This window comes from Ochotona curzoniae, unplaced genomic scaffold (genome assembly GCF_017591425.1).
Source record: "Ochotona curzoniae isolate NIBS_2020 unplaced genomic scaffold, NIBS_Ocur_1.0 patch337, whole genome shotgun sequence".
Classification (NCBI taxonomy): Eukaryota; Metazoa; Chordata; class Mammalia; order Lagomorpha; family Ochotonidae; genus Ochotona; species Ochotona curzoniae.
In genome coordinates this window covers 672,469-695,770 of record NW_024466903.1, presented here as the reverse complement: position 1 = coordinate 695,770, position 23,302 = coordinate 672,469, and the positions used below count along the sequence as shown (strand labels likewise).

At 36.1% G+C, this 23,302-nt stretch overlaps 1 protein-coding gene across 1 annotated transcript in view; it reads left to right on the top strand.

Annotated features, from left to right (window-relative positions):
• The window catches only part of LOC121167137 (glycoprotein endo-alpha-1,2-mannosidase), a 37,087-nt gene extending 15,348 nt beyond the window's left edge, over positions 1–21,739 (top strand). The window contains exons 3-5 of the mRNA XM_040996517.1: positions 3,731–3,840; positions 17,367–17,443; positions 18,269–21,739. Of these exons, the coding sequence (XP_040852451.1) occupies positions 3,731–3,840; positions 17,367–17,443; positions 18,269–18,920 (839 nt within the window). The 3' untranslated portion in view covers positions 18,921–21,739. The remainder of the gene's footprint in view (positions 1–3,730; positions 3,841–17,366; positions 17,444–18,268) is intronic.
• The last annotated feature ends 1,563 nt before the right edge of the window (positions 21,740–23,302 follow it).

The following is a 23,302-nucleotide window of genomic DNA, read 5'->3' as shown; positions in this document are numbered from 1 at the left end:
AGGAAGAAAGTAGAAGGCCTAGGAAGTGCTCTGTATAAAGTAGTAATCTGTATATAAGAAAACACATCACAAGCTCTGTGAGAAAGATGTTATCCAAATTTATTTACTATAATTTTGTCTTTAATAAATGTCTTCATTAAATGTTACTTGTATTAATATTTTGATGTTTTTACTCTGTGTAATACACCCTCTCTTTTATACATTTATAGAACAGATTTTGTCTTATAATATGGACCTATTATTTTATATATAGGAAAAATTATATAAAATATCTTGCCAATAGATACTCATCTGTGGAGTGAACAGAGTTGGGACTTGATTCTCCAGCTCTGACTTCAAACCCTATGTTTTTAATTACTATTCTTTTTAGATGCATAGTTTTGCTTTTAAAATCATTGTAGGTTTGGATGTCATAGCACAGCAAGTTAAGCAGGTAGTTTTGGCCCCTGTTACATATCAGAGCCCCTGGTTTGTATTGTCACTGCTGTGCCTATCTGATCATCTTCACGCCCATGGTTATATGAGTTAGCTGATGATGAGCCAAGTACTTAGGTTCCTGCCACAAAGGTGTAAGACCTAGGTGGAACTCTAGCTTTGTCACCTGGCTTTGGTCTGTCCTAGGCTCAGAATAGATATAATTGTTAAGTGAACCACTGGATGGACAATCTGTTTTTGACATTCTTTCCCCAACTTTTTCTTTCATTCTTTCATTTTTAAAAATTTTAACATTTTGCACTGTATATAAATAAATCCACGTAAGTATACAGATAAAGGCTTTGTTTCTCTTCTGATCACATTCATAATGAATGCACAAATTGGAAGCAAATGATTAGAATATCTCAATAGCCTTCACCAATTTATTATGTATTAGTTACATTGCAGTCCTGTGCATGATAAATCATTATGAATAGATCTCATGAGAAATACAGCCATTTTTTTGCATTTAGTATGTTCATATTTAAAAAGATGGACTTTAAGAAGTGTAGTAGCTAAGTAATTGGTTCAGTAGAAATGTGGACTATCATCTCTTATAAATTTTACTCATTTGACTTAGAAACCTTTGTGGTTTCTATTAGAATCTTTTTTTTTTTTTTTTGCTATTAGAATTTATTACCATTGTAAGATGTCCAATACCTTCAGGAATTGAATCACCATTGATATGTTTCCTAACCTATTTAGTCAGGCGTAATGAGTGGTTCAATTATGGAGCACAGAACGGTGTTAGAAATGGATATATAAAAAATCAAGCTTCATCAAACCTGTATCATTTTAATTTAGAAGCTTTACCTATAGAAAAAAAAATATACAAATTGCCTTAAAAAGCATGACAGATAAGTAAAATGAAACAAGTAGGATGGTATTGCTAGCTTTTTATTTCATTTTTATCTATTTTCATGTGCGTGTGGTGAGACAAAAAATATAAAAAAGAATGTTCATTCTGTTTTTTTCATTAAACATGAAATACACAACAGAAAAAAAGAGAAATGGATATATGGAAGTCAAGATTGATACATTAAGGAGCTGAAACATAACTATAAAGAGGATTGGAAAAAATAAATCATCAGGCAAAAAAAGGTGCTTCTGTGCTTAGTGAATTATGATTATTTGGTGGTGCTGTCCAGTAAAACTTTCTATGAAAAAATGTTCCATATCTGTGCTGTCCAGTGACATATGGCTAGTGAGCACTGGAGATGTGCTTATTTGAGAGAGAACAGGAATATAAGTCACCAAAGGATGAGAGTTAAGAAAAATTGCAATGGAGATTATAGTATCAATATGCAAAATCTCTGTGTGTAGAGGAGAGTGGCAGGGAGAGAGCACTAACTTTGAAGAAATAATAAAGAAGAAAAAAGAGAAAGGAACCAACATGTATTGGATACTAGTCGGGGTGATGAAATGTCATGTATATTCTTTAAGATAAAAATCAGCCTTAGTTTTGGTGAGGAGGCTACAGAAGCCATGAGAAGTTAACTGCTCACAGTCGTATAGCTAATACATGATTAGCTATGCATTCAAACTCCATGACATTCGACTGTAATACCCAACCTCATAAAGGTGGGATAATGGATTGGGAGATGAAATAGGAACAATGTCATAACAACAGTTTTCTGAATTTGTCAATTTTACTAATTGTGCCTTTTATACTTATTGAACTCTGAAGGGAGTGTGTGATAGTATTATCTGAATTTTGTGTATGTTCATTTCTGTTGCTTTTTGTTTCTGCTGGATCATGTTCATGTTGTGGTCTTTGTTTTTGTGTTTGGTTATCATTGTATGTATGTTTGGTTATCCCTTCATTTTGGCCAAGGAATTCTTTACTCTCTTTAGCTTTTTGGAATAAGAAATTTTCATTCTCCATGTCTTTTTTCAGTTGAGCTGATTCCACAAGTGATAGTGCTCTGAGTGATAGTGATAGAGTTTCTTTTCCAGAAACTCTTACATTGTATTAAAATCAAGAATCTTCATTTCTTTAAGGTTTATTTGTTTATTTGAAATACAGAAAGTCATAGAGAGGAGATAAATACAGAGTTATCTTCTATCTGTTGGTTCACTCCCTAAAATGGCAGCAATACTCAGGGCTGTGGCCTAGCTGAAGCCAGGAGTCAACAAAAAGCAGCAGCACAACCTACTATAGCAAAGACATGGAAACAATCCAGATGCGTGTCCAAAGAAGAGTGGTTAAAGAAACTGCGGTATATCTAATCCATGGAATATTGTTCAGTTATTAAGAACAATGAAATTATACCATTTAAAATGAGGTGGTCCCAACTAGAGACCATTATGCTCAATGAAATGAGTCAATCATAAAAGAACAACTACAATATGTTCTCTGATATAAGGAAACGATCATGGAAAATGTAATTTCAGCAACCTGATCCATACTTTTTTCTTTTTTTTTTTTTCTGGCTACACCCCATATGTTTTGATGTTCTTGTTTTCCATTTCATTTATTTCAAATACTTTCTTTTCTTGTCAAATTCATTGCTGTTTCATGGATTACACGGTATGATATTATAATGATGAACAAATAACACCCTGCATTTGTCAGAACTCATCTATACAACAAAAAGGGTGGACCCTAGTATAAGCTTTGGGGTGCAGTTAATGATAATCCACTACAGTGTTTCATCAGTTCTAAAAAATTCATCATTACTGCAAGATGTTAGTAAAAATTTTAGGGCTGGAAACTTAGGAGTATTAATATGTAGCCACTTTGTTTTCTCTCGCTTCCTCTTTATTGATAAAAATAAACAAAATTATGAAAGGAGGCTTAGATCACAGAAGATCAATTGATAATAATCTGTGTTAGGAAGCAAAGGAGTTTTAAGCTGTAATAAAATAAAAAAGTAACAACCAAAAAAAGATGAATGATGAGTACCCCTATTCGTTCAGCAGGCATAGTATACAAATGTTGAAATATCACACTCTAGATCAGAAATATGTGTAATTATAATTAATTAAAACAAATAGAAGTATATTGACTTTAAAGAGATACTGTTGATGTCTTACTGAAAATTGGTAAATATTGACTAGATAATGTAATAAAATAACCATATGTATGAAGGAGGAGAAAAATAACTTCAATGTTTCTATCTATTTGAAAATTATCGTGCTCACTTCGGCAACACAAATACCAAAATTAAAAATTATTCTACACTTTTTTTGACTACCTATAATCATTTATGTTTCTATCTTTTTCCCTTCCTTTGCTTTTGGTTATTGACATTAGGTGTGCTAGCCCTGTCTTGGTATCCACCAGATACAAACGATGCTAATGGACAACCTGCTGATGACTTGGTGCCGACTATTTTGGATAAAGCTCAGAAATATAATCTAAAGGTATTTTATTTTAATTTCAAGCTACGTACAAGTTAACATTTTGAGATAAGGTAATAATTTTTGGAGTGCTTATTTTAACTAAAAAAGACTAAAACTGTTTAACTTAAAATCCTTCTTATTGGTACTGTGTTTTGCAAAGAAGCATTTTGTATTTTAAGCTACATTTAATTTGTAATAGTTCAGTAATACTTGATATTTTTCTCTTATGTTTAATATTAATGGGTATTGCCTATTTTGGCAAAAACAAAGAAGTTTTAAAGGTTGTTTCTTAAGATAAAGTGGAAATTACTAAGAAGTTAATATGCCTAAAAGCCTTCAATGTCAAAATTCACCAAGAACAAATGCTAACATTTGACTTCACACATTTGTAAAGCAATTAGAAAATAAATTCTTGCTAAAATATTTTTTTTAAAACTCAAATTCACGTTGCCTTATTTAAAATATGCACGCATGATTTAAGTGCATGTGGAATGCAGAAAGTGAAAGATTGCAACTTTAAGATCAGTTGTCTTCTTCCCAGATTGCAAAACAAGTGAGCAATTAAGCGTCTTACTTTTCTTTTTCAGAAATTAGTGAATTATGGAAATAGTAATCACCACAGGGATTTATATGACACTACAAAGGGGAATTTTTTTACTGACCGAGAAAATCCTTGAAACTCCAGGTTTTTTTTGAAACTCCAGATTAAAAACAAAAAAACCAATATTAGTGTTAATAAATACATATTGTAAGAAAAATCCTTATTCTCTGCATGCAATCAATGCAACTGGAAATTAATAACATCAAACCATTTAACATATGTTTAAATATTTAATCTAAACTTAACCTACTTGAAGAAAACATCAGAAGTGAAGTTTAAGTTTTATAAAAGTAAATAGTAGTAAAATTTAATTAGCAATATTAATGATACTATGATTAGTGAAGTGGATGAAATAACTAATGAAAGTAGTGTAAAAATTATGGGACAGTATTATAGTATGATAAGATTAACCTAACACATTGCCAGTATCCTACAAGAGCACCTGTTGAGCACTGGCTGCTCTGCTTCTGAACCAGCTCCCTGCTAAGGCGCTGAAAAACCAGAGGAAGTTCTGGCTTTAGCCCAGCAAAACTCTGGCAATTGTAAACATTTGGGGAATGAAATAAGATATTATAAACCTCTTTCTCTCTCTCTCTCTCTCTTCCTCTGTCTGAGTCACTCTTTCACATAAATAAATAAATCTTTAAAAGTTTGCAAATAAGTAAAATAGATTTCAACAACTTCAAAATCAGTAGCCTGTATAAACTAAGCATTTTTTTAAAGCTTTTTTGGGAGAAGATACCAAATTTGATGGACCATTATTAAAATTAATTTTAATGGAGAAAATGTAATATGAATAATTGAAAAGGGGGTATAGTGGGAAGGGCAGCAGACCTGAATGATGGGAAGAGAACGTGAGGACATTGGGAGGATAATCTATTACTACTATTATAGACAAAGGCATCCATTGAATCCTTATTGCACAGCTGACAATTCATTGCTCACCTATAGTCCCTATCTCTGAAAAGTTCTATGAAATTTAGTTAGAGTGAGACAGATATTGTGAATTCAACTGGGAATCTGCATTGTGCTAAGAAGTCCAAGGCATCTGATTTCTGTTACATCAATCATTATATCAAGAGAGGTACCACATATTGATACCCTGACAGTAGCATAGATAAAGCCTCTATACCGCAAACCCAGTCATGACCATGTCCCTTGATAAAAGCAGAGATTACTTCCCAAGAATTAGAGACCTATGGAATTTGTGCTTTGGAAAAAGGCAATGAGATTGAAGACAAGTACTTTGAGGCCATAACCAAACTGGTCATGGCCAAGATAATGGAACTGTTTCAGTGTTGAATGATCTCAGAATTTCTATATGAAGGTGTAGCCTAGATTGCTTCTGTTTGAAACAAAGGACACACCATATGTGTGAAATTTGTTGGAAACTTTAACTTGCTTATGCTGATGTTGAGAGCAAGTGGGTTACACCATTGGTAACATCTCCCAGTGTTGAATATGAGGAACAGCTATGGCCCTGGGCACAAAGATCCCTAATGAGTTTTTGTACAGTGACTACTTCAAATAACTTGGACCTGATTTTAAGCTTCATGTGAATCCTTCCAAACTGATTAGCCAAAACACTAATGAAAATCTGTAAAAGATCATACCCTGGCTGCTTGAGAAGCCAAGCATGTTGCCACAATTTGCCTGCGGTACAAGTCTAGATTACTCCTGAAAATGCCTTCCACTGTAAAAGTGGAAATTAGGATGGAGACCACCCCAACAAGTGCACATCTGTCTGTGTGTCCTTCTGATAGATGCATTGTCTGTGAAGAAGAGTCTTAAGATTGATGAGGAAGGAGAAGGTGGCCACAAGCATTTTCCTTACTTAAGAAAGCCAAGAGTGAAAACAAAGTGAAAAAGATATCACAGAAAGGGAGAAAAACCAAAAAGGAGAAGCCAGAAGACAAAGGGATCAAAGAGGAAGGCAACTTGGCCGGAGCCAACTTTAGCTTCTTACCAGCTTTCCAGCTTTTTTCCTTCAACCCGTCAAATTTTATACAATATATTAAATATAAACGCTCAGTGTCTAGGCAAGCACTAGGTCCCTGAGACCAAGGCAGCCATGCTAGGTAATTATTTTTTTTTTATCAAGAATCTTGCCAATCATCCCTCCTCATTGCCTAATTTTAATTCATGAGGAATTCAAGGTCTGAGTGGAAGGGGAGATTTTTGCAGCAATCACATCTTGAAATGGCAGGATATCTGTCCTGGCCATTATAGGCACATAGAAAGTGAAGCAGCGAGATCTCTGCTTCAGTCTTCCTGTCTGTCTATACCCCTTCCGTGACACACGCACGCACACATGCGCACACACATGCAGTTACTACTGTTTCAAAAAGAATTACATATATTTTCAAATGCACAATCTGGAGTAATTCTTATGCTATGGGGATGGATAGACAAAGTACATTGAAAATAACATCAATAGAAGAGCAATTGTTGATATTTTATTAGACGCTATGAAATAACAATATGATTGAACAAATATAGATTTGATGTGAAGAATCAAACTTGTTGAGAGCCTAGTGAAATCTTTCACTTAGATATACATACAGGATTTGACAGGGTGGTGGTCCCGGAAGTTTACATATGTAAGAATAAAGTGAAATTCAAGAAAAAAAAAAACCTTTAATAACAAGCAGTAACATTGTCTGTCTAGGAAACAGCATTTTATGTGAAATGGTGAGATTTAAAATTAAACATGATGCCTGTCTCAATATGAAGAGACCAGTGAAACATAACATGAAGTTTGAAAACAAGCACATGGAATTTTATATGTAACTGATGAATCGTTTAAATTCAGCTGTGAAAGACATGTTTATCCATGATCTTTTCCTCATGATCTTGGCGGTGTTACTTTTTACATTGTCCATGCTGCTTGAACAATAATGTTTTTGTCTAATGATGCTTTTTCTGATTGCTCTGTTGTTCAGGTTTGTCTTCAATTATAAATACTGTATGTTTTCATATTCTACATTTAGATGGTAATTACACTTCATTTTAACTATTATCTGTGTGCCCTAAATTCTCAGATGCTACCAACATTTTTTAAATTTTGGGACTTTTTTTTTAATTCTAAACTTTTTACAGTTTATCTGTCATAATTCAATAGCATCCTCTCATTCCTAGGGATTGAGCTCTGTGTAAGATGAAGTGGATCATGATGGAAATATTTTGTTTCAAGTAGAAATAAGATAAACTGATTTTATTTAAATCTTATATTTTCTGCTTAAAATGTATTAATTATTGAGGAATAGAAATGAAATTCTAGGAAAAGAGAAACAGCTAAAAATACTAACTTTTTGAACCCTTCACATAAAGCTGCAGCTTACATCTTTCAAACAAGCTCATTGTCAAGAACTGTCACGTATCCTCAGAGCTGTTCAGTGAATTCTCATTGACAGTGGAAACAGCAGAGGCAAACCTCCAGGTCTGACCCCAATGAGACTGGATAATGATTGGCTTACCTTCCACAAAGCAGGTCCAAAGGCCACATATCTGTTACTGCTAAAATCTTTGGAGATGAGAGTTTAAGAACATGGCTGTTGTAGTACTTTCAGGAACATTTTAAAAACAAAGTGGAAATGTTCTGATGGATGAGGATAGGTTAGTTTTTCTTGTGCCCCAAACTTCTGTGTGGCTGTTTGGGACAACAAGCCTTATCATTAATGGAGTAAATGTTGCCAGAAAACTTGATCTCTTTATATCAGATTTTATATCAGATGATCAGGAAGATTTAGAATGTGATATCTTACTGTGAATGTTTCATAAAATTTTGTAACAACTCTCTGGCCTCTTGGTGTAGTATGAGGAAGATTAGATCCAGGGCAGTGAAATGAGCTCGTCTGGCTGAGAATCTCCAGACTCAAGTTAGTTCCTTAATCCTTTGGCTTATCCCTGTCATTTGTGAAATGACAAGACAGATTCACAGAAGGCTTTTTTTTTTTTATTGGAATTTTCTGTGATTTCCACTTTGGTGTTGTTTAGAAAAATATCTGATTTTTGTATGATTCATTTTTTTTTATTTGAAAGAGTTATATTGGCAATGGGAGAGAGGAAGAACAAGAAAAAATCAGAGATGAAGATATCTTCCATCTGCTGATTCTTTCCCCAACAGCTGTAATGCATGAGGCTGTTCCAGCCTGCATCCAGAACTAGGGATTCCAGCTGGGTCTCCCAGGTGGGTGGCAAGGGCCTAGGCTTTTGGACCATCTTCCACTGCATCCTCAGGCACAGTAGCAGGCAGCTGGAACACAGTCACATTTAATGACAGTGCTTTACTGGAATTCTTTAAAGACAGTGTGAAAGAATAATGATGTAAACCCAGCCTTGATAAATTGGGACTGAGAATGCACATGTGTACCCATGTATAAAATTTTATAATTGGTTTATTAGTAACATCATTCTTAATCTGCACAGCAAGGAAATTTTCGACCCATTTCTCCAATTTAATATTGATTTCATAGTTCTTTCAGTCTTCAAAAGGCCTCTTAATTCATCAATTTTGTTTTGAAAATATTCTACAAATTATAACACATTGATTCAGATTTGGTCTTCATCAATGAATCACATTTTTTGCTGTGGTTTATTTATTGTCTGTTGTTTGAGATGAAGATGTCTATCCTTTATTCTTATTCTTTTTAAGAACAGGGAGTTTTCAGAGGATACTTTTGTCCTACAATTAACATTATTATTGCTAGGTGTGTTAGTTAAAATTTCACAAGGTTTTAAAATTGTATTAGTAAATGTAATTTTGTAATTACTCTGTAATTATAAATTTGATACATTCACTTCAACCAGGTAAAATTAGTGTTGTAAGTTAGTGTTTTTAAAAGCATGAGCAAATAATTACCAAAAAAATGAACAAAAAATAGTGCTTTAGTTACTCACTTAGCATTACCTTTGAGCTAAACAATTTTTTATTATTTTTTGTAATAATCTTACTTAATTACTTAGGGTACAAAGGGTCAATGGCCATAGGAAAGTGGGTAATACCATTGTTTTCACACTAATATCATCATTTTCCCCTGTGTCTGGGGTCAGGGGAGAAACAAAGGGAAAAGCCCCACCAAGCCTTCCTCCCATCCTGGGTCCCTGGTGCAAGGCATGCTCCGAGGGTCCTGCTGAAGCAGTTTTGATAGTTCAATAGGTCTGAATTGCCGCCGATTTCGCTGTTCCAATTGCGATGAAATCTATTCAGAATCTACTGGCTGACATAGTCCCTTCATGGTTGGGGTTCTGAGATCAGCAGTTCAGTTGGAGGGATCTCCAAAAAAATTTTGTCTGAGGTGATCCCAGACCTGATTCTTGTGTGTGCTGACTAATTCAGGGTCTGGCACAGTCCATCACCCCAATCTACTTATGCATATGCTGGTCTTTTCAATTGCTGGATCAGTTCTGTTTCCAGCCCTGTCTTCCATGTGAACCAATGGGTGTTGTAGTCCAGCCCGATCCTGTCCACTTCATACTCGACCCTCACACAAACCAGTGGAAGCTGCAGCCTAGCTGGGGTGACTCCCCATAATCCCCACCAGGCCTGCCCCCACCCTGGTTCCCATGCTTGCCAGTATATACCGTAGACTTGTTCAGTCTCTCCCACATCCCATTTAGCTCTCGTACATGTCAATGGGCATTGAAGCCTAGTTCAACCCAACCAATCCTACTATCCAGCCCACACACATACTGGCGAATGCCTTTCTGTCTAGCCACCCCTGTCCCTGTCCAGTAGGAGTGGTAACTCAAAAGGGAGGTGCCCACTATCTCCCTACTAGGCCACTCCAACTTCTGGATTATGCACTCTCCAGGTGGTTCTGGAGTTTAATTTGACAGATTAAGCTCCCAGTGCCAGCCTCTGCCAGCTGATTCTGCTGAAATGCCAACCCCCCGTCACCACTCTAATTTTTGCTTGCACCAGTTGGCAGTCAGCCCAACCTGGCCCTTCGCTGATCTAGCTCACCTGAGGTCCACAGTTGTTGTAGCCTTGCCTGGTCTGGTCAGCCCCCATCCCAACTCTTGCTTTCCAGTGGGAGTGGTTGCCCAGCAGTGGAGCCCACATTCCCCCTGCTGGCTCTGCCCCTCCCCCCCTGGTTCTCACATGTGCTGTTTGAGTGCTGCAACCACATCCAGTATGGCTTACCCCTCCTTGGCATTCCATAATGTGCACTGGTTTGTGTCGCAACCGAACCCGGCCTGACCCACACTCTATTCTGGTGCTCGGATTCACCAGCGGATGATGTGAATGGGTTCAGCCTGGTCTGCCCCCCACCTATGCCAAATGTATGCCAGTGGGTATCTTCCTCTGGCCTGGTCTGGGTTGCTCCCTATCATGGTTTTTGTGCTCACCTGTAGGGACTGTGTCCCGACAGAGGAGTTTCCCAAGCTCCTCCATCAGAATCTCTCCCTATGCCAGATCTTGCACATACTGGTGGTTCCATGGGTCAGCCCTCATTGCTGGCCTTCAATTCATTCCAGTTCTTGATGTTGGATGTTTCAGTCTAGCCCAGGCTTATCCATACCCAGACACTGCTCACACATGGCTCCATAGGGACAGAGACCCAGCCTAGTCCATCCTACATCTACCCAGGTTTTCCAGAGCACCAGATGGTGCTGGCATCTAGCCTGGCTTGGTGCTCCCAGCTCCAGTTCACACTTGTGCCTGTGGAGATTGCAGCTATATCCAGACCAGACCAGAATGCAGCGCCCACTCCGGCCCCTGCACCCAGCAAGTGTATACTCTCACAGCTCCCCAACGAGTCTATTCCCAGCTTTGATTATGTATGTGCCAGTGGGTGCTCTGACCCAATTGCCTAAGACCCCCCACCTGTCTCAACCTTTGCCTTTGATGCTATGGCATAGTATCTCCAGCTTTTGCAGACCAGTCAGCGTAAGAGCCCAGTTCGGTATGACATGTGCTCCGCCCTAATTTTTATTCTTTCTTGTGAGTTGGGATTTGCTTGGTCCTGCCCGGTCCGCCCCTTCCAGTTGCAGCCCAGCCCATCCCACATCCTATTTTAGGATGCACCTTTGGGTGCTGCTGCCTTGACCTGCCCAGACTGCTATTGTTTCCTTTACCCATAAGTGATAGCAGGTGCCATGGTCACACCTAGCTCAGCCCATCACCACCCCAGCTTGTGAGCTAACCTGTGGGACTTGTATTTCCACAGGGTTGGGCCCACACTTCCCCCACAGAGTTTACCCCTGGTCTGAGTTCTCTCACGTGCTGGTTAGTGTCTTGACCTGCCAAGTGTGACCAGTCCACTATTTAACCACCCAGTCAGGTATTGGTACCTAGCCTACTAGACAGGCCCCCATCCATAGCTTTGGTGTGGACTGGTGTGTGGCAGTCGGTGATGCTCTATGTTAACAGCCCATCTCAGGATTGCTAATTGGGCTGGTGAATCAGTCTGGCCCAAATAGGTCTTATGGACACTCCCCTCCAAACCACTAGGTCTCAGTCCCCATGCTTGCCCAAAAGTTTCATGACCTGTTACTGGGAATCACCTAGAATTCATCTCTCACCTACACTAACACTGGCCTTATTCATGGGTGTCCCTAGGCAGCAATTACATATCCTAAAAACCCCAGAGTTTGCCACTGGGTGGCCAGCAGGCAGAACCTGGCACCATTTGGTGCCCAAAGCCAAGGACTCATTCACTGCCTCTTGGCAGTGGTTTGACCTGAGTTCCCAGCATTTTGTCCACCCTGGCAGGGGAATCCCCCCACCACAGTGACCACACTGTCAGGAGTTGCTTTTGCCCCCAACCCCAAAGCCTGAAGCCCTCCCAAACTCATCCTGCCACAAGATGTTAGCGACAGGGTGGAGCTAGGACATGCATCCTGTTCCCAAGTTTCCATGAGGGTATACCTGCCCTGGGGGAAGAGCTGTCTTGGACCTGGAAAAAGCCAAGGACTTGGTCACTGCCTTTTGGCAGTGGCTTTGGCCTGAGTCCCCAGCATTGGGTCCGGCCCGGCAGGGGCACCCCCCCACAGACATCACACTGTTGGGAGCTGCTTTTGCCCCGAACCCCCTGAGCTAAACAGTTTAAGGGGTTTTGATGGAAATGACAAAATCATTTCTAAGAAGGCTAGTTTATCTCTTCTGTTATAGACTTGTCAGCATAATCACTCTAACAAAAGGGCAGTAGAACATATAGGTATCACTGAGTTGACAGTACAGAGAATATGGAAATCAGACAAGGATCCTTTCCACTCTGTCCCTCTACCCTGAACCATTACTAACAAAACAATGATAAAATCTTTTCAGTGAGACGAGACAAAGATGTTCTATGAGCTGTAACACTGTTTTGCACATATCGTTATACTTCCCATCCTTGGGAAGAACAGGCATACAATAAAACTTCAGAAAATTTGGGGCCTGCCGTGATAGCCTACCAGCTAAAGTCCTCGCTTTGCATGCTCCTGGATGCCATATGGACCTGTTTCCCATCCATCTCCCTGCCTGTGGCCTGGGAAAGCAGTCAAGGACGGCCCAAAGCCTTGGGACCCTGCACCCGTGTGGGAGATCCAGAAGTAGCTCTTGGCTCCTGGCTCTGGATTGACTCAGCTCTGTCAGTTGCAGCTACATGAGTTAATCAGCAGACGAAAGATCTTCCTCTCTGTATATCTGATTTTCCAATATTAATAAATAGATAAATAAATCTTAAAAAAATAACTTTAGAAAGTTCATGGAAAGTAGAATTAAAAGTTAAATTGATTGTGCTATCACAAGAGAACTTGAAATTTATACATAGTTTCTCATGATATTGATTGGCAATGAAGACATTAATGCTTGATTTGGCTTTATGACCTGTTTCAAAATGTGAGAAAACATGTTGCATATCACATGCTGTTCTGCTGTTCTCTTATATGAGAATATACAGCTTTTTGCCTGGGATTCAGAATTGTAGAGCTGATTCAGACTTCACCTACAACCTGGAACAGAGCCATCCCAGCCCATCAAGCTTTAATTTTCCCCAAGATGCTGCCCAGCAGGAGACTGATGAAAGAACTTGAAAAGAGCTGCACATGTGGAAAGAAAAACTTCTGTAACTTCCAGATTGATAAAGCTAGTTTATTGACTTGCCAAGGGTTCATTATTCATGACAATCATCCATATTATAAGAGGCCTACCAAATCAAAATCAGCTTTCCAGCCGAGTCTATTCAGTCCACCAAAGAACAGATTTTAAACAAAGATCTGTCACCCCAGTATTGTTGAAAAGTGGCAGGGCTGTTTGTTTGTCCTTAGCACTGAAAACCGGAAGTTAGCCACAAAAACCAAGTATTCCAGTTTCTCATAGTGCTGGTGAACAACCCCCAGCCTGAGCACACACTCTAGGCCGGAGAATACTCTAAGGACTTTACAAAAAATACCATATGACTCTGCAATCCCATTCCTGGAAATATAAAAATAGTGAAACCTATATATGAAAAAGCAGCCTTTATTCATAGCAGCACTGTCCACAGTAACAAAGGCGTGGCAAGAACCCAGATGCCTTTTGCAAGAGGAAGGTATGAGGACACTATAGTACATCTACTCTATGGAAAACTACGTTTCCATTAGAATGAAATTCTGCCATTTGGAGGAAAGTGGTCCCAACTGTAGACCATTACCTTGAGTGAAATGAGCCAATTCCAAAAACAAATATCATGTTTTTTCTGATGTTGAGCAACCCTTATGCAAATATTTTAATGTTACTTTAATAGATTTTTCTAAATGGAAGGGAGAAATTCTGACATGTCACAGTATTAAACTGCAAAGCACTTTTATTCCAGTTTAGTAGTTAGAAATATTCCAGTTTAGTAGTTAGAACAGAGCCCAGTGCTGTAGCCTAGTGGCTAAAGTCCTTGCCTTGAACATGCCAGGATCCCATATGAGCACAGGTTCTAATCCCAGCAGCTCCACTTCCCATCAACCTCCCTGCTTGTGGCCTGGGAAAACAGTCAAGGACGGCCCAAAGCCTTGGGACCCTGCACCCATGTGGGAGACCCGGAAGAGCTCCTGGTTCCCAGCTTCGGATTGGTGCAGCACCAGCTGTTGGGGGTCAGTTGGGGAGTAAATCATCGGATGGAAGATCTTCCTCTCTGTCTCTCCCCACTCTGTCTGTATATCTGCATTCCCAATAACAATAAGTAAATCTTAAAAAAAAGTGAACAAAAATGATCAATATTATATCAATAATGGTTTTTTAGATTTATTGGGAAACTAGTTCAATTGATTTAGTCTTAACAGACGAAGCTGACCGTTTAGTTCACAGCTATAAAGGCAAATTCATTTTGATATAGGATATTTGTTTAGATATGACTAATTATATATAAAATGGGAGATTAGAAAATACAATATTGTATCTGAAACAACTAAAAATACAATATTACACCAATATTAAAGTACCTAAATTTGCTAAAGAGCAAATATGAAAAAGAGATTTTTGCCAGGTGTTTAAGTTTTCACTGAGGATGCCACATCGTAGCACTCAGTTCCAGTCTCACTTGTTTCTGGTCCAGCTTCTTCCTGCTGCTCACTCCGGGGTCCCCGGGGAATAGCTCCGTGCTCCCATTCCGGCTACCCACGTGGAAATGTTAGGTGAGCCCTGCAGGTTCCCATTTACCATCTGGCCCAGTTGTGGCTGCCATTAGCATTTAAGGAGCGAACAAGTGGAGAAAGATCCCTGTCTGTTTCCATGTGTATGTATGTGTCTCTTCAGCTTTCAAATAAGATGCAAAATCATTTTAAAGAATATTCAAAAGCTTCTAGATTTCAACTTTCCAGGCCTGACTCCTGTGGCCATTTAAGTTAATCAGCAGATAAGCAATTTCTATCACTCTACGTTTCAAATAATTCTTTAAAAAAAGATGATACATAAGTTATAAATTCTTTTTTGAAAAGAATAAAAATGAAACAGATAAAATGAAATAGCTAGTTTTTCCAGTGTGATATTTAAGTATATTCGTATATTATTTACTCAACATACACATAAAATATATTTATCCAGTGTTATTTTTGTAACACGTCTAATATTACTGTTTAAACTTTTCAGTGAAGTTCAAGGGCAGTTTTTTGTGATGTATGCATTTATTGGATTGCTTGTTTCTGTGATTGTAACTTTACAGTATTCCAATTTTGTGAGTTATGGAAGGGCCAACTATTCCATTTGTGGTATTATGCTATAGTTAGTCACCTTATATAACATTCTACTTTTGATATAATCTTAAATAAATAAGAAGAGAAGCAAAATATAATGAATGACAAAATAGAAAAAAAGAATATTCAAAAGCTAATAAAAGTATATGTTTACAGTTATAATACATATAGTACCAACAAAATAATGAAAAAAGTAATTGATCTTAATTTCTTACTGACAAAACCTTACCTTCATTTATGTAATATTGCTGTAATTTAATTCTATTAAAAACAGAATGATGTTTACAGTAAATACCACCTTTAAAATCAGTTCTGTGAAAACTGATAGCACTGGTTAATTTAAAAGAGATTTTGTTTTAATTGGATACTTGAACATGAAGAAGGTTTATATTGAAGTAGTGGGGAAGTCTCTAGTTCACATGTAATTCTTTCAGACCAAAACCTAAAATTAAGTCTTATTGACTTAATTACATGGCAATAAATATTTTAAGTGCTGTTGGTAAATCAGTAAAATTGGTACTAGAAGCAAAAATGGTCATGTTCTTTGCTTCAAAAATGTTAAAATAGTGATTTAAGGGAAATATTATCTGTACTATCTGAATTATCAGAAGTAATGTACAAAATAGTTTTATGTAAAAGTCAGTGTAACATAAAAACTACTTCAGACATTGTGATTTATTTTTCTTATGTATGTCTCACCTTTTAAAGATAAAAACATTAAATTTGTGCATGGTATTCAAAAATATTTTAGTTACTACCTTCTGTGTTTGAGATAAATCAAGTCACTAAGCATGACAATTTTTCTCTGAACTTGTAAATATTACTTTTCAGTAGTTTTTGTAAATGATTTCAATAAAGTAGAAATTTAGTACAGATCAGTTTGTAAACTGCTACTTTAACTATAAAAAACAATTTTTTTGTCAATTGAAAAAATTTGCTGCTGATTCCATATGAAATAAGCCTAGTGGTCATACATTTGAAAAAAGCCCAGAGTTTTTTGGGTCAGTTTTTGAACTTTTCTTGAATAAAGGTATGTCTATAAGTAAAGTTTATGCCCTTATATATTTTTTTAAAGATTTATTTATTTATTGGAAAAGCAGATACACTGAGAGGAGGAGAGATAGAGAGGAAGATCTTCCATCCAACAATTCACTCCCCAAGTGAGCACAACGGCCGATGCTATCCCGATCCGAAGCCAGGATCCAGAAACCTCTTCCCGGTCTCCCACACTGGTGCAGGGTCCCAAGGCTTTGGTCTGTCCTCAACTGCTTTCCTAGGCCACAAGCAGGGAGCTGGATGGGAAGTGGAGCTGCTGGGATCAGAACCGGCGCCCATATGGGATCCCGGGGCGTTCAAGGCGAGGACTTTAGCTGCTAGGCCACGCCGCTGGGCCCTATCCCCTTATATTTTATATAGCATAAAAATGTGCTTACACTACCATTTCCTAAGGATTAAACGTATGGAAAGAAACTTTGTTCAGTAGTTGAACATTTGGATTGTCAATTCTGATCATGTATGTTGCTTCCTTGTAACTGTATAAACTTTAGCAAGTAAATGAAATTATTTAAACCATGATTTGATCATTTCGAAAGTAAAGGTAATGATAAGTATCTTATAGGCTTATTAACTGAGGTAATTAGTGCAAAATTATTAGCATATTTTAATAGAAGAAACTGTTAGTAAATGCTGTTACTAAGATGTATATGGTATCTTTTATGTTCAGTGTAGTTTAATCATTTAATATGGATATGGAAAAGATTTTAATTTTTACTCCAATTTAGTTTTTTCTTTGTTTCAGGTCACTTTTCATATAGAACCGTATAACAATCGCGATGATCAGAACATGTATAAAAATGTCAAATATATAATAGACAAGTGAGTTTCCTCAGTGTTTATAATTCATGATCTATGATCCAGTAATAATTTTAGTAGTAACAGTATGTTTAAATTACATTTCATATTCTTGCATGATTTGTGAAATGTTCGTAATAAAATTAATTTAAGCTATTATATTAATGAATGTCACAATCATTTTGAGGAATATTTCTGAAGTTTCTTACAATTCACTTTCACTAGGAATAAAGATTGTTCTTTTTCTTGTTTTACAAGTTTATAAGGTCATTCATGACCTAAATTAATATTTTTTAAATCTTACAGAATTTTGTTTTTTTTTTTTAAATGGAGATTCAGATTACTAAATGTAAAGTACTTTTATATTACTGGTTACATATATAGCTTGATTTTATAAGTCTGTGCCTTAATTTGTATGTCTGTTGCAAGTAAATATTGTATTAATGTAGTTTTTTTGTTAAAGGATTTTACTGATAAAAGTCTGTGACAGGTGCCATACTCTCAAAAAAGAAACCTGCCAACCACAGTGGGATATTTATTTCAAAAGAAAAAGCAGTTTATGTATTCATGTAAAGAACAAAGGACATCTAAATCACTTTTGTCATCATTTTTTAAATTTTAATATGAGATCATTTATCCCTTGTTTGTCAGTATTATACCCAGTGCCTCATTTTTAAAGTGTGAAATTAAAAAGTGCATTTTAATGATTTAATTTCTATTATTGCTGCCCCCCCCAAATACTGACCAATAAGCTAATTCCTAATAATTACTTTGTCCAGGGCTTACACAGTGTTTGTGAAAAGTAACTTGCGAATATTCATTTGACTTCTACATATGTTTGTATTCTAGATACGGAAATCATTCTGCCTTTTACAGATACAAGACAGAGGCTGGGAATACCCTTCCTATGTTTTATATCTATGATTCTTATATCACAAAGCCTGAAAAATGGATCAATCTGTTAACCCCTTCCGGTGCTCACAGTGTTCGCAATTCTCCTTATGATGGTTTGTTTATTGCACTTCTGGTAGAAGAAAAACATAAATATGATATTCTTCGAAGTGGTTTTGATGGAATTTACACCTACTTTGCCACAAATGGCTTTACTTATGGCTCGTCACACCAGAACTGGCCCAAACTAAAAGTCTTCTGTGACAGATACAATTTGATGTTCATCCCAAGCGTGGGTCCGGGTTACATAGACACCAGCATCCGTCCATGGAATACTCAAAACACTCGAAACCGAATCAATGGGAAGTATTATGAAGTGTCTATGACTGCTGCAATTCAGGCTCAACCCAGTTTAATTTCCATTACATCTTTTAATGAGTGGCATGAAGGAACTCAGATTGAAAAAGCTGTTCCCAAAAGAACCAGCAATACGGTATACCTAGATTACCGACCTCATAAACCAGGTCTTTATCTGGAATTAACTCGCAAGTGGTCTGAAAGATACAGTAAAGAAAGAACAACTTATACTAAGATGTTTAATGCATATTGATACATTGCTTAAGGAGTCCTTGTTATCAGAAGCCCATGATTTAAATAAAGTTTTTTTTGTTTTGTTTTGAATTATGGGGAAAACCTGTCCAAATCAATATACACTGTTTCTGTTATTCTTTCATATAAATGGCATTTTAAGATTTGTTGGTTGTCGCTACTCTTTATTGCACTGAAAAAATATCTGAGATAAAAACTGTACAAATAACATTCCTTGTGGTGTAATTTCCTGTGTTCCTAACTGAAATTAAAATTCTAGTTCAATGACTGTCATTCCACTGTAGATAAATGCCTTTGTTCCATAAAGGAGTTAGCACACAGTTAAATCAGATGTGCATACTGGGCCTAAAGAACTCATAACATGGCTATTCCACATGTGTTTCAAAAAAATGTGTTGTTTTTCAATGACTCAAACAACACAATTATATTGATATTCAGACTGAATAACTCTAAAATGATGCCATTTTTAAGAATGATAAAATTACTGTTACTCTGATTTTTACTGTGAATCAGGAACACATTAAAATACTGTTTTCGTTTTTAATTGTGTAAGTTAAGTCTTCAGGAAGGCGTACTTTCTGTGTCATAATCCACGCCATCATTGCAGATTCAGGGTTACATAGAGCTTGCCACTTTGTGCATGATTACTATTTTTGCATTCTCATCATACATTACAGATTTCAGAAGGGTTGGAAAGTACCTCAATAAAAGTTTATGATTGCTTCTCAATTGTTAGGGAGACAGTTGTTTCATAATTGTTATAAATATACAATATTTCAATATGTATCATTTCTAAGGTAACATAGCATTTTAATGTATTATTACTTTGATTTTCATATCTTTAGTGCTAACAACTAAAATTGTTTCTACAATTGGATTATCTTTTTAGATTTTATTATAACCAAAAGTAGCCAAAACAGTCAGATTTTAGAGATGTGGAAATAAAAAGCACTTGTTATTTACTTGAAATTGCTTAAGAACTTTAAATTCCCATACACATAATATCCTTGATTTAAATGTTATATTTTACACACCTTTTAGATTAAAATACTTGTGATCAATAGCTGCTTGCTGCATTTTGACAGTCAAATTGATCAATTGTATGTTAAAACTTAATTGCTTTATAAACTAATAATAAAATGCATTCTATTAATAGATATGTAGAACTATAACTGCTGCAAAAATCTAATATATAATTACATCATTTTTTATTTATAATATAGTTAATTCTATTAAGAGTAGTAGGTAGTATGACACAAAACACATAAATTTTCAGAGTATGAAAACATTAATTCAGAAAGGGGTTCCCGTAAATTTATCATAAAATAGCCATTAGATGATAAAATGACTCTTAAAATGGATTTAAATAAAATGCAATTCAATTTCATTAAGATTAGCTTTATTTATTTCCTAAAAATTAATCATTTTTCAAAGAACAATCAAGCCATAGACTGTTAGTGCAAATAGTAATAATACTTTTATGTAAGAAATAAGTATGAACCAATATAATGGCATGATAGCCATTGACATTCACGTAAAGAACTTACAAATAGAAACTGAAGTTTTTTTCTTAGACCCAGTTAACTACCTTGTATTATTTAAGGGTTGATTATGGTGGCATATAAATTGTGAATTTCTTTCTTATATCAGTTAACCATACCTATGTTATTTTAGGAATATGTCAGATCTAGCAACCAGTTACACTATATTTAATTAAAGTTTTGTGAGAAATATCTTCTAAAAGAGGAATTTCCATCATTACTTTTGTTTTGTACTTGAATCACTGTGGGAAAAAAAAATATTGAAATACTTCTGAGAGTTAGAGACAGTTATGTCTTTGAGAAACAAAAAAGCATCAGGAAGACTTCAGTGTGGATATCCACCACATTCTATCTGATATCCATCGCTGACATAGCTAAACCACTACTTTATGCTTCACTCAGAAGCTCTGTTACAGTTCTCCAAGTCATTCATCCAAGTAGCAAAGTAACAGTGAGATCTCAAGATAAGGCAGATCCTGTCTTCACTGGGAAGGTTTATTCTCAAGGAAAGAATATTTGGTATCTGGTCTCGTAAAGGTTTACTAATTTATAATTCTTAAAATATATTTTCTCCTTTTTGAAGTAAAACCATTGCATTTGTATCTTTTCATTCATGAGTTTATTTCTGTTTCAAGCCAAGATAGAAAATATTGAAAAAAAAATATGTACTGAACAAACATGTACAGAGTCTTTTATTTTGTTTTTGTTTCTTTTAGCTCTTTATGCTCCAAACAGTACCAGTTGAGAATTATTTAGGGTGTGTTAGGTACACAATTGATGTGGCCATGTTGAAAGAATATGGGGAAACTAACAGGTTACGTACAGACATTGCACCATTTTATAGGAGAGATTTGAGCAGCTGTGTTTGAAACTCCTTACTTCTTAGGAATAAAATAAAAATCTTCCCTCAGGTATTCTTTACAACTGCCTTTACCATTTGACTTGAAATATATAGTTCATGTTATGCTCCGAAATAAGGATACTCTTAGTTTTAGAAAGCCTTTTAATCAATAAGCTAAAATAGCTGCTAAAACACAGTGATATCTGCAATGAATGAATTTTAGTGAAATTTTACATTATTTGTAAGGTTTAATTATTTTGATTGTTTTGACTGTATAAAGACCTATTGATTGCTCTTTCAATGGAGGTTGTCAAACTTCTGTCACTATGTCATCTGAGTTGTAAGTTACTCTTTTCTGTCTTATAGTTGCACACTTTTAAAAGTGATACTTTTGTTATACAGAATAAATTTTCACCTAATAAAAGCATATGTAAATAAGATGTCTCCAAAATTTTTAAATCTATTCATCTCCTTTTTATGAAACATGATTATTTGCTGATTAATTGATGAAAGGTAGTGTCCAATCAACATTGTTTATATTTTGCCATATTAACATATGCATCATTTTCAAAGTAGATATCTTTACACAGAGTTAAAAACTTACACTGAGAGATCATTAATGTACTGTTTCTCTCCCTGATTGACAACTACTACGACCCCAGTCCAGAACAAAACTAAGAGGCTTGGAGTTAATCTAGGTCTCCCATGTGCATGGTACCCAGTCAATTATTTGAACCATCACCTGATCTGTACTAGGGCACACATCAGCAAGAATGTGGAATCAAGAATAGAGCTAGAATTTACAGCATGGCATTCCAAAATGAGATACAAACATTCGAAGTAGCATTTTAATCATAATGCCAAGTATCCATCCCATGTCTGTGCTTTTTAAAATCTGAATTTGTGCTATGTGCATACAAACACACTTTTTTTTTCAGTTTGAGAGATATTTTGCATCTTTCCATTGGTTATATAATCATATATGAGGCTACCTCAATTCTTTGAAGAAATGGAATGAAAACTTTATTTTGGTTCAGTGTTTTTGAATTTTTAAATGTTTATAGAGTTTTTAATAATGCACAGTTTTGTTAGTGCCAATACATATACGGTAATGCATTCTCTCATAAAACAACAAATGAGCAATCCACCAGAGAGCCTACCAAGTTCACAACCATGCACTTTTTAAAACGGATCACAGTTCTTCAGTTTAAGCATGACAGTTATTCTGAAACACAGCACTTAAAAAATAGTCCTTGAAAAAACAGGTATTTGGAAGCTGGCATTATGGCATAGGTCGTAGGGCACAGGCATAAGGACACTGCCTAAAATGCTGACATCCTATATGGGGCTGGTGTGATTCCTGGATGCTCCACATTTGATCCAGCTCAGTAGAAAATGGCCTGCCAGTTTGAGCCTGTCTCCCACATGGGAAATGGATGACTCTCTCCTAGCTCTTGGTCTCAACCTTTTCCAGCACTGCTGTCACAGCTATCTGGGGAGTTAACCAGTCGATGAAAAACTGTGTGTGTGTTTCACCAAATAAATAAGTAAATCTTTAAAATATATCTCAATTTAAAATTACAGTCAAATATCCCATGGTATAGTTATGACTAGAAAAATTTCAACTAGTTATGAAAATATTTTTAAATTTTGAAATGAGAAATTCACCTACATAAAAGAGTGCTCTATTCCTTTGGGCATTCCGAGAAAGACATGAGCTCCAAATTGAATTGTAAGCTGCAATATACTTAAGTAAATAAGAGCTAACTGTTATTGCATACTTAATGTCATATTATACCTGATAACTCAGGGGCTATATCATCTTAGTTATTTTGTAAAGACTCAAAAAAATGTTTAGTCAAGTCAAAGAACCAAGCCCTAGCAGTGTTGTGGCCCACCTGTCAGTAAGAGTAAGAGTATTTTTCAACATGGTTAATGTTTGTTATTATATAATTATCATTTCATTTATCATATCAAAAGAAAATAATTTAAAGCCTAATA